Genomic DNA, 12453 nt, shown 5'->3' on the forward strand with positions numbered 1-12453 from the left:
CCTTGTTCAGGAAAGCTTTTTTAACGTATAGTTAGCATGAAGAGGAAAGAACCACCTGACCAGATGAAGAAGTCTGCACATAATCAATAATAACAGTATCTTGACAGCGCTATTTGAAATGAGTTTTGTATTCACGCCATCTGCTCAAATGTTGCTTTGAGAAAATAGCATTACATCTTTTGGAAAAGAAATTGAACTTTTTTTTTTTTTTGTCAGGCTAAATAAAAGAAAAATGAAAGTTCAAATGTTATTTTCATTGTTGTGCAGTTGAGCCGCGCTGTGATTTGATTGCTCTCTTTCAGAGCGATGCTTACCTGCTTCGAATTACCCTCGGTGGAAAACGTTAATGCATCCAAATGGGTTCTGATCAATTACCGTTGGCAAGTATTTCACACCAGCCGGGGGGCCACATTCACAAACAGTTCCAGCACACCTCTCTCCGTGTTTGCTCAGTGTTCAGCACATTAGGTGATTAGTTCAGAGTCACAAACACTTCTCGGAGGAAGGGCGCAGCTCGGCTACACGGAGTGACGAACTCCATCCGCTAGTATTTGGAGGAAAACAGTTTCCCATTTTTGTAGAAATTGTACTATTTTTACACAGTGGAGTAGGAACGTAGTTTTCAGCCAATGTCAGTCCATCACTTTGGTCCAAGAAATACCTTGACACCTATAAGATGGATTGTCCTGACATTTTGTATGAACGTTCAAGGTCCCCAGAGGATGAACACTCGTGAATTTGGTGATACCTGACATTTTCCCTCTAGCGCCACTGTGAGGTTGACCTTAGTGAAATGTCTCAACAACTATTTTCTATCATGGGTGGATTGCCAAACTTGGTATTACATATTCATAGCTCCCCTCAGGATAAATTGAAATCACTTTGGTGATCCCCTGACTTTTCATCTAGGTCACAATTTTAAGTTGTCCAAAACTTTTGGTTTGGTTTGGAACCAAACACATGCAAAATCAAACACATTCTCACTTTCAACTCGCCAAATACTGACGCTTTTGTCGGTGCTCTCTTAGGCAGAGTGCTCTAGGTACCCCTCTAGCCTCAGTTAATGCATGGCGTCCTTTCAAAATAAACTTCCATTTTCATGGGAAATTAAGGGAACAAAACCACTTGGTAAGGTTTAGGAAAAGAGTGTGCTTGACGCTAACTTTGTTGACACCGTTGGCCACTGACCAACCGTTGGTATTTGACGAGTTGGGGAGCGAGACCGGGACGGCAAAACTGATGCCAATCCCATCAGCCTCGGTTCTAGTTTGTGCTTATGCTAATTGGCACATTGTAAATAGTATACATGGACAAAGTAGCATTGTCATTGTGAGCATGTTAGCATGCTGGCGTTAGCATTTAGCTTGAAACCGCGCTGTGCTTGCGTACACTAAAATAGCTGTGGACTCCAAGGTTTTTTTGTAACTTTCAAAATGTTTAATAAAGTCATTGAGATACATTATTGTAATCCTGTCATGGGTGAATGCTACATATCTGTTTGCCAATCCTCTCAGGGCACTAAAATATCATCACAGTGCCTCCTGAAATGATCCTCAGACAGCCGAAGGACCAGGCTGTAAATAAACCTCCCCCAGAAGATGACAAAAAGCCACACTGGGGAGCGCCCACATGGAAGCCAATACATATTTACTCTGGCAGGGCCAAGGGTTCAATTATTTGTTTTCCCTGCTCCCAAAAGTTCATGTCAGGTGGGTTAGCCATCGGGGCTTATCTATTACCAGCTCGATTCCTACCCGGGCCCACAGGGGGAGAGCAGCTCATTTTCTTTTGGCCTTTCTTAAGTACTGAATTTTACAAAAGATTATAATAGAGGTCCACGGGGGGGGGGGGGGGGGGGGGGGGGGGGTAGAGCAGAAGTAGAGAAAGGAAAGTGGTCCAAGCCTCCATGTCCACTGCTTAGTTTGGTTATAGTCTTTCCCTCTTAATCTCAGAAATACATCTGTCACACAGAAGCCCCTATACTCCCCCCCCCAACCCCAACCCCAGCCCACCCTCTCCCTCCACAGTGAAATATTGATTAAGTGATAATGGACCCTTAGTGGAGTGTATTTATTATGCATCAGTTGTCGATAATCCGCCAAAGTGAGCGAGTAAAAGGTGACTGGTGGATGTCTTCTCCAATTTCTTCAGCCCACCCCGCCCAACTCTTCCTCCATCCCCCCCCCCTCTGTTCCTCGAAAACATGGCTGCCTTTCAGATAAGCAATGTGGGACATGTCGCACACGCTCAAGTAAAACGATGAGGACAAGATGGAGGCGATAAGGGTCAGCTGCTGCTGAATAGACAGATTTGATGGTTCCACCAGATAAGTCTTCATAGTTTTATTAATCGTTGGGCCAAACTGATCACAAATGTAAAGACCGAAAGAAATGACATGATGTGACTTTTAGAAATAATGAGTGAAAAATGTGCCATTTAATAACTACCATTTGTTTTCTCGATGATTGTTGAAAAAGGAGGTGGTTATTATTAAATATATATTTACTATTATACGATAAGATATGCTTCTATGGTACAGTGTTTGGCACATTTATTAGCATTAAATACAAATATAACATTAGTTTTTGTTGCGAGTAACAGCAGAAGTAATTGTGATTTTCCAGCTGCTAAAGATTACGTTCACTATAGATTGATTTAATCTTCAGGTTAGTTCCCCGACCCCATGGTAATGTTCTTTCCTCAAATTAAAACCCCAATTATGAAATTGATAAACACTCATATGAGAGAAACTGGAACTAATACTGAAGTATTTGTCTAAGCTTGCGTGTGTCACAGACAGCTGGATGTTATGTTTTCCATGACACTTATCGAGAAGACTATTTCTAATAAATGTGTGGTTTACGAATGAGCTCACACATTTACCAGACCTGTGGATGAGTAACAACCATTTGAGTCACTGTGATTTTGAGAAATGCAGCTCTATTAAAAGATCCGGCTGAGCACTAACTGACTGACGGAGACAAACAGGCTGACCCACATGCAGGGTCAAAACATGACACGGGATGACGATCCTTTTGTATTGACAAGGACACTTACACATACTGGAGCTTGAGGTTTTGTTGGAAGGCGTTGGCAGAGATGAGCCTCAGCTTACACAGTGTGACCGTACTGGAGAGGGGGGAGGGGGGGGGGTGGAGAGAAAGCACAACAAACATGGGAACACGGTTTGCTTAGACTGAAATAAAGCACTATACAACTCAGGGCAATCAATAACTAGTTTGCTCTGTGAAGTGTCGGAAAACAGTGAATAAAGCCCAAATTGACAAATTCGCAAATATCTTTAATTCGCTTTTTGTAGAGATGCTCCCAACTGAAAGGCTAAAACCTCTTTTTCCTTAAAAAAAATGACTTAAATGATGAATCTATCATTAAAGTATTCGCCCATACATTTCTACATTTCTTGTCGATTCAACTAATGGAATAATTGACTAAATGTTTCACATCATACCTTTTTGTTGACCTTTTGTGTGGAGCTGTTTTTCATAGTCTGGTCAAGGCCACTTAGTTCTATTTAAGGAAAATCTGGTTTCCGCAGCAGCGTACGGTGATATTTCGGACAACATAGTGCGCATCTGACTTTTTAGAAACCCTTCCAGCCAACTGTGATTGTTCAATCATAGCTCAGTAACCCTAACCAGGCATGGAGAGCTTTGGATTTCGCCGCATGTTGAAAGTGGTGTGTACGAGGCTGTAGTAAGAGCAATTAGCTTTAATTGGTTAGAGGGTTCGGAGTAAATATAAAAATACAAATACAAGCAAAAGTGTTACGAATGGATTCAACTTTTCTCTACCTTCCGTCTGAAATTAAAGGACCAATTGCTTGAAAAACGACTAAGAGCTTTGAGGGTTGAATCTGCTATTTGTCATTGTAAAAAAAAAAAAAAAAACGCATTCTGTATGTGCTGTGCCAGAGCAGAAAGCTTGATCGGCATAGCAACAGTAAGTAAAAAGGGGGGGGGGGGGGGGTTATTGAGTGGTCAGTTGTATGGAGTTACAACAAACAGTATTCAGTACAGTGCAGCGAAACAGTATTACAACATGTAAAAACATGAAGTGTTGAACAATTGTCTAAGTGAGAAAAGCATTACTTACAGGTTCTTCAGCTCTCTGTAGTTAACAAGATCAATTTCTGTGATATTCTCCAGGGCTGCTTGGTTCTCTATGTAACTGTGTAGAGAGAGAGAGAGAGAGAGAGAGAGAGAGAGAGAGGAGAGAGAGAGAGAGAGAGAGAGAGAGAGAGAGAGAGAGAGAGAGAGAGAGAGAGAGAGAGAGAGAGAGAGAGAGGTAAATACATACATTGTGTTGTAACCTTCATCCTTTTGTTGAGTAGATAATAAATCTACGCCCACGCTGAATGAAAATCATCAACACAACACACTTTACAGAGTTTCAGAAACAAGTGAATGAGTTCCTTCTTTAGGGACACACAAAAGAATGAAGAAGAGGAGTTTATCATCATTCGTGTTCATCAACAACAACAACAACACTGATTTGCCTTTTTTTTTTTTTTTTTTTTTAAAAGGCAGTTTTGCACCCAAGAGAGTGAACCAGAGAAATATAGTGACGATGATAATCCTCAAAACACCGAACGCAACAAAAAAGAGGCTGAATTGAGTCACCTGTGTAACCTTTTGTGTCGATACGCAGCAGCCAATTACTGCAAACCATTAGCCTCCGTTAAAAGGTGTTATTATTGAGAGTTAGGAGAAAGAACAGGAAAGACTGGGAGCGAGTGGGGCTTTGAAACAATGCTCATGTGAGTTGAATGAGAGCACAAAGAAAGGCATCAAACAAGGAGGGCAGCATTCACATTTAACCCCCACTGACGTGCGTCTGACCTCCCTGACATCCACCGAACAAACGGATAAACAAAACCAACCGCCGGCCGCAAAGCTCATATCAGAACGTAATCAATCGCTAAGGTGGAAAAAAAAAAAAAACCCGCATAATGCCTTAAGAGACGCCGGGTAGACGAGACTGATGGGAAATTCTCCTCAGTTAGTCATTTTCCACTTTTCCAGACACAGCCCACCTCAGAATAACTAGTGAGCTGTAGATCAATTCAGCACTCAACGCAAGGACAGACAGTTCTTTTCATGGGACGTATGAATAGACGGCTTGATCGGACCGGCCAAGGATCAAGCCGGCGCAAACTGTCCGCCTCGTTCTCCTCCACCTCTCACTCCACCCCGATACATGGACGTCGTCCATTTAGCACCAGGAGGACTCTTCATTAACTCCATTCAAATAGTGAAGGATAGCTGCACGTCTTCAGCCCTCTCTGGAACACATATCCTTGGGAAAGCGTAACAAAAATAACCATATTTTTTTTCGTAGACGACCCCAATGGAGGAAGTTCGGAAAAATAGATATGCCTCAACTTTAATAAAGATTAACAATATATAACTAATAAACTAAGCAGGAAGTACTTAAAAGGTGCTGCAGGCAAAAACAAAGAGCATGTTGTCTCTTGACAGCTCTCAACATGGCGACGGATGAGCCTCCGGCTATTAGCTAACGTTGCTAACAGCGCTAACGGTACAGACGACGGCTACAGCGCTGACGGAGCTGGCGGTGTTAACCTGAGGGGGGGACTAGGAGGATGGCCGCTGCTACGCTTCTGAGGCGACGCCGTCGGTTCCGACGGCCTGTTGTCAGCTGTAACCGCTGTATGACAGGCGACCGCGAGCTAACCAGTGGGGCACGCTCACGTGCACTAACATGCACTGAATGAGGGAGAGCAACTTTCATTGTCTACATTACACCAATATATCGTCACTTTGCAAATAGTCGCTGTTATATTAATGCTCTGAATATATATAGAGAACCTTTCAAGGTTCGTTTTTTGTTTTTGGGGGGAATCTACCCTGAGGGCGCCATCTTATTCAGCTTTGATTGTCTGCCCCGCCCCCATTACTTTCACCTGTCCCTCATTAGCTCTGCGCTCACCTGTACTTCAGCATGTATACCGGCCCTGTTCCTCTGCTCTTGGCCTGTTTGATTCTGCGTTGCTGTGTGGAGTTTTTTGGTTTATCTGCCAGCTCTGCCTTCCTTTGGGACTTTGACCTGATAAGACTGTTTGTTTGCTTTTTTTTTTTTTTAAAGTAGCTTCATTGTGTCAGCCCGTCTCTTGGGCCCTTCATGAGATAAGATAAGATAATCCTTTATTAGACCCGCAGTGGGGTACTTTACAGGATCACAGCAGCAAAGTGGACAGGGCAAACAAGGTACATGGTAAAAAAAAAAAAAAAACAAGAGCAGCAAGTATTATACATAAGTAATACACAGTAAAGAATATCAACTAAGTAAAAAAAGTACAAAAATCCACAATTACTAAATAAAAATAGAAATATTCATGACTTGGCTGCTTCCATCAGTCACAACACGATGAGCTCTCAGGGTCACTGTCGTTTCAATAATTGATGCCTAAGCATGTTTTAATAGAAACTTTGATTATTGCTTGTTTAGTGGTGAATTTTCAATGACAAAAGACAAAAAAATGAAGTTTTTTTTGTTTAAATATGGTGGGAAATGTTTTTTTTTTTTTTTTTTTTTTTAAGTACATTTTGTTGAGTCAGCACAGCAGGTGCTGTGAGGACAGCGGACTGGTTTCTAGCGGGTCATGTGACGTATCAGGACTTTAAATGGTTTTCTGCGGGTGCTGTTCTTCAGAGAAAAAAAAGCATCAACTGTTTCTCTGGTGACAGAGAATTGATTAATGATTATATGAAGAAATATATTCTTATGTGTAAAAAAAAAAAATCATTCGTAAACTTGCTGTGAAAGAAATGTAGAGAAGGAGAAGAACAAAGTGGCATGGATGGATGTATAGATACAGTACTTAAATAATCCATGGGGACAGCTCTTTGTCAAGCAGTTAGCTGAATATAGATTTTTTTTTTACCCCCATGGTATTAGTGTTTGGTGCATATGCCAAAAAAAAAAAAAAAAATACCTGCAGTAATTTCTAGTTGATGACAGCCCCTTTCAGCATTGTTTCAACCCTCCAGTTCTCTGTTTGTCAGCTGCGACACACAAACCTTTTTTTTTATTCACGTCTGATTGACCCACGCAGCAATAATGTGATTACAGGGCAGGTGGGCCCCAGGATCACCCATCGCCCTTACTTATTGGATTGAGCCAAGTGGGTTGTATATCATCCATTGTTCCTGGGTGGAGGCATTGACTGGCAATTCACAAAATTGAATTTATAACTCGGCGCATGATGAATCTTGGCCCCCGTTCCACAGTTAATGGCCCCTTGTTTGTTTCCCCGCGTATCGGCTGTATTCCCTCGCACTGCCAATGCGGCCAAGTGTTGTTGTTTACTGGCATGTAGAGCACCGCGGTAAACGGGAGCCCGGAGAACGGCCCGCTCGCTTTATCGATCCAACGGTTCAGGGAGAATGTCAAGCCTCACCCTGAGCTTTACGGAACATGTTTAGCTGCAGGTACAAGGAAATACCTCTGCGAGAAGAGAGAGGGGGGGGGGGGGGGGGGGCCTAGGAGAGCAGGGTGTAGCTGAGTAGAGGCAGAAAGCAGCAGTAAATTGACTCGCTCCACTGAAATAGCATTTCTCAAATGTAGTTCCTTCTTAGCCAGTGCTAATTGCTCAGATCTGTGGACAGGAACAAAGAGAGAACAGCGTGGTGGTGCAAAGAGTGACATTTCGTTTTTCCGCGCTGGAGCTGATGGTGGGTTGCATAATAATACAGCAGCCGTCTTTAAATCACAGGTGGTCAGTTTCCGCATACCTTTCTTTCATACAAAGTTTTAAAAAGCCGACGCTAAATGACAGTCATCTGCTGTACACGTGCTGCAGCCAAGCCAAGTTCTTCTGAGCGACAGTTTGGAGGAGTTTTGTTCGAACGCCTTTCCCCGCGGTGACCATAAATACGCGGCAATCAAACGCGTGGCATGCGCGGCTGTAAAGAGGTGCATTGAACCGGCCTCCAGACCGCAGCAACAAGTGAACGTCTGCTTCTTCTATTGAGCACCGGTTGAACCACGGGACACGAGTTGGGTCAGAACAACCTCGGTGGCAAAACGCAGGTCGGCAGGTCTTTCATAAGAAGTGGAATTTATATTAGAGCCTCAATAAAAATGAAAAATTCTTCCTCCAGTCCAGCCGCGTGCGTCTCAGATAACAGCATGCGGGGTTTACCACCATGAATACCAGCGTGGTATTTCTACATGAAGTAATTATTTGTTGTCCTTCAGAACATAGTGTCCTTTTAGTAGAATTTGAAGTCACAGAGTTTATGGAACTGTCCTTTGATGACAACTTTATATCTGTACATAGCAGAGACATGTTGGTCCAATCAACAAAGGTCTTCTATAAGTACATTACGCTTTTATCCAAGGCGACTTCCTACTCAGTATCTATCTACACACCGTAGACGCAGCTACGGGAGACATTTTAAGCGGGTTAAGGGGTTAAGTGTCTTGCTCAAGGACATGAGACTAGCAGAGCAGGAGCCGGGGATCGAACCATCAACCCTTTGATTGAAAGGCAGCCCTGCTCTCCACTTAGCCACGGTCACCCAGTATTGTTTGACCGCTCCATAATGGCGTTGTATCATTAGATAAGTTACAAATAAGGGTATTTTCACAAAATGTCAGGACTCAGACCACACATTCCTGATGAAGCTGATCTTTTGAGTGTTAAAAACGTAATAAATGACATCTAAAGATGCTTTTTTTTACTTTAATCGTTGATAAGTGCTTAATTAGTTTTGAATGCTTAATGATGTAAAGAAAAGTACAACTTGAAATCAAGATCAAGTTAAAAAAAAAAAAAACAGCACTCCTGTAGACAGAAGAAGGAAGAACTAAAGTCAGAGTTTATGAACTCTTAAAAAAAAGTATATTTCCACACATTCGGGACAGATTTTCCATATCTTAAACACCAAGTTTTCTTGGTGAAGTTTCCCACAATACTAAAGAGCTGATGGTGCTGAGATCCTTTTAAAAGACCCCGAGGCCACATGTCGAGGCACAATGGATAATAGGACATCAGTTCCCGTCACTCTGGGCCAGTTATTGTCAGTAGCAATCCATAATTGATTCCCAATGACCAGAGTGACAAAATTACTGCCATGCTAATGCATCTCAAGCAGCAGTAAATTTACTTTCCATCAAGCAGCCTCTGGACTTGGCTAACCCGAAGAACAACTTCTTTCTACTCTCAACAGAGCGGGAATCTGATTGTATCAAATAATGAGGAATAAATAAATAAAGACGGATACTCTCGAATACTTTGCTGTTGTACTTTGGTGAGACGTCATCGTTATCTCTCGCTAAACACAACTGGACGAACGCACCGCTGAGAACAAACTCTGAAAACAGATGAGGAGAAATGAACAAATGCATATCCGCACAAGTTGGAAACCACTTGTTCTGAGTCAAAGCAATGGAGAGCAACTTTATTGCACAACCTTGAATGAAACCTCTTCGTCCACTGCTTCTCTATCACTCAATCGGAAAACTCCACAAATGATTGGAGAGTGATTTCTATAAGATCACTACATTGTAACACCTGGACTAGATGAACAGACTCAAAAGGACAAAACCCAGAAATATAAGCAATGATGCAGATCACATATGAAACCATTGAAACCAAAACTCTGCCACCCTCGCAAACCAATTCAACGCCAGCCAAAGACTGACAACATGAACGCAAGCAGGCGAAATCAAGCTTTGCAAGCCACCAACATGGAGGCGTCCGATGAAGTCGTGCTGATTCAGAGGCGCATGCAGAGCAGGTGGCCCATCATACTCACATCTCCGTCACGTTCTCGCTCTCCTGCGGGGCCAGCGCCGGGACGCTGGCGATGCCATTGGGCTCCAGGCACTGCAGCATCGCAAAAGAGCACCGGCAAGCCGCCGGGCAGCCTGCCGAGGCGGGCGCCGGCGCCAGGCTGAGCAGGGCGAGCGCCAGGGGCAAGAGAAGTGCCAGGGCCCGCGGTGCCGGAGCCATGCTCAAAAGGAGGATCTTCTCGGCACCAGCGGGAGAGGCTCGGCAGCTGCGTCTGGGAGTTGGTGTCTGTGTGCTTCACCTAATGAAGAGGCAGCGAAGAGAGGTGAGGCGCTTTCACACACTGTGGCTCTTCGCGTGGCTCTCTGTCAGGGGTTGAGATCTCCAGCTGGTCAGGGTCTGGTGCTGAGCCACAGCTGTACTGAGCAGCAGGAGGGGCAGGCAGGCAGGCAGGCAGGCAGGCAAGGGGCCTCTGGGGACACGGTGGTAGTGGGCTGCAGCCTCCCTCTTTCTCCCTCTCTCCTTCTCTCCTCCACGATGAAGGGAGGGGCGAGATAACAGGGGCCAGAGTCACCAGACACCTCTGAAAAGCGAGAGGGGGAAGAAGGAGGGGTTGGGGGGGGGGGTGAAGGGTGTGTGTTGATGATGAGAGGAAGAGATGGGATATGGGTGATGGAGATCTCATCTGCCCCCCCACCCCCCACCCCCACCCCCCTCCACAGGGTGAGAGGTGTCCTTCCAGTAGCTCGAGGTTCAAGCAGAGCCAAGAAGTCAGGGCTGTTGGGGGTGGGTGGGTGGGTGGGGGGGGGGAGAGAGCTGGATGCATGCAGCAGCGCTCTCGCGCTAACACTGTAGCAACATCCTGCCGTACGGATGGGTGGATCTCTCTGTTCTTTGGGAATCGATTGTTTGGAAGGTTGGTGATTGTTGAGACTTAGGAGGTCGGAGATGAATTCAATGGCTGTGGCAAAGTGGGGAGGGTTGGGGAGACAGGATGTCTGCAATCAGCTGTTTTTCAACGGCGTGGACTCCCAGCAGGATGGAAGGAAAGCAGATAACCCTCGGCCTCTGAGTTTGCTGCTCTACGTTGTTAGCCTCAGTGCGATAGGCAACGCACTTTTACTCATTCAAGTGATATGGACAACTGCAGCGTCAGCATTATCTCTCGCTACACATGACTTGGACAAACACTGTGAGGATTTTCAAACGGAAAAGACCTAAACGTTCCACTGAAAACTGCCTCAGAGTGAATTTTAGGTGACCTGACCTGACCAGACCAGGCAGCCGCTACAAGCACAACACACTTAAATCTCAGATTGAACCGTCAGGGATCAAGTTGCATTGTGGGTAATGCAGGCTTTGACAAAGGGATTTGTACACTTTTGATTTAAAGCTGTCCATCATGTTATAGTAAGTTTTAATGCTTTAATCGCTATAGTAGCACACGCTTAGTAGCACACGCTACCAGTCCCAGCTGTGGCGACGTTGGTACGGCTGTCTCTTTGTAAGGCATCGCTAGGCTGATGTAAGAGCTCATCCAGTTTAAGACTCTGGTGCTAGCCTACAGGTCAGTGAAAGGAACAGCTCCTTCCTATCTCCAGGCCACGGTCAAGCCTTTGTAATGTTCAGAAATTTCTCAAACAGAGAGGAAGAAGGCCATAGTGGAGAAGAAGGCCACTGAGGAGAAGAAGCAGCAGCCCCCCCTTTCGCACTCTTTGTTTCATCAGCAAGCAGGGCAGGAGTCAGCAGGTCCAGGTCAAAATCAAAAGTATTTAATATTGTTAACAGAAGCCAAAACAATCACAAACCAAATTACACTACCGATAGTAAAATATTTCAAGAAATATGAGACCTCATTCATACCACAGGACAGATAGATGTATCTGCCCCATGGTACGAAGGAAGTCTGATTCTCTCAGGGGACAAACAGCTCCTTTGCCCCCCCAGAGTTACATTCCTCAACCTATCGATCAGCTCCACGATTGGCTGAAGTCCAATGGGCTCCTCCTTGGATCCTGACCCATTGTCCTGGGCAGACACCTTTGTGAACTACCCACTTCCCCCGCAGATTTACACCTTCTGACATTCCTCAAACCCCCATCACAGACTCAATATACATTCAATGACCACACTCCTTGGTTTAACACTACCTAAGTAAACACACTGTGACACATAATATCCAGCACTAGGAATGCTTTAAAACTTAAAATTCCTCACAATTCCCCCCTAACTCACTCTTCAGAGTGAGTTTATTAAACAGTTGTATCTATCAATGCATCATCTACTCATAACTGGTTGCCCTGTATATTTGCTTCACTAAGTGTTAATTAATCTCTGCAGGAGTCCACTTGAACATCTGCATTAACAATCCATGAGACAAATACGTTTAAAAGTATTTCTAACAGTTCTAGTGTAGCATTTCTGAAATAAGTACAAGCTATGGAGGGAAAAGGATCATTCCCTACACATAGGTGTCATCATGATGTGTAAGCAGAATAGGTGTTACAATTGACATGTTAAAAACAATAGACAACACATTGTGCCTCTGAGGCCACATAGTTCTTGGTGTTTCATCGTCATCCAATGGTGGTGAATTGAGTCTGACTTGCTGCCGGTCCGAGATGTCCTTCCACACCATTCCTGGGCCTCGTACCAGAATGTCTTAAACAACTCAG

At 44.3% G+C, this 12453-nt stretch overlaps 1 protein-coding gene across 1 annotated transcript in view; it reads right to left on the reverse strand.

Annotated features, from left to right (window-relative positions):
• Positions 1–10000, reverse strand: part of ntrk1 (neurotrophic tyrosine kinase, receptor, type 1) — a 28239-nt gene extending 18239 nt beyond the window's left edge. The window contains exons 1-3 of the mRNA XM_068702183.1: positions 9804–10000; positions 4114–4188; positions 3058–3129 (exon numbers count right to left, since the gene is read on the reverse strand). Coding sequence (XP_068558284.1) covers positions 3058–3129; positions 4114–4188; positions 9804–10000 — 344 coding nt within the window. The remainder of the gene's footprint in view (positions 1–3057; positions 3130–4113; positions 4189–9803) is intronic.
• Positions 10001–12453: the final 2453 nt, after the last annotated feature.

This window comes from Cebidichthys violaceus, unplaced genomic scaffold (genome assembly GCF_023349555.1).
Source record: "Cebidichthys violaceus isolate CVI_PGR_0920_01 unplaced genomic scaffold, fCebVio1.0.p SCAF_81, whole genome shotgun sequence".
NCBI lineage: Eukaryota > Metazoa > Chordata > Actinopteri > Perciformes > Stichaeidae > Cebidichthys > Cebidichthys violaceus.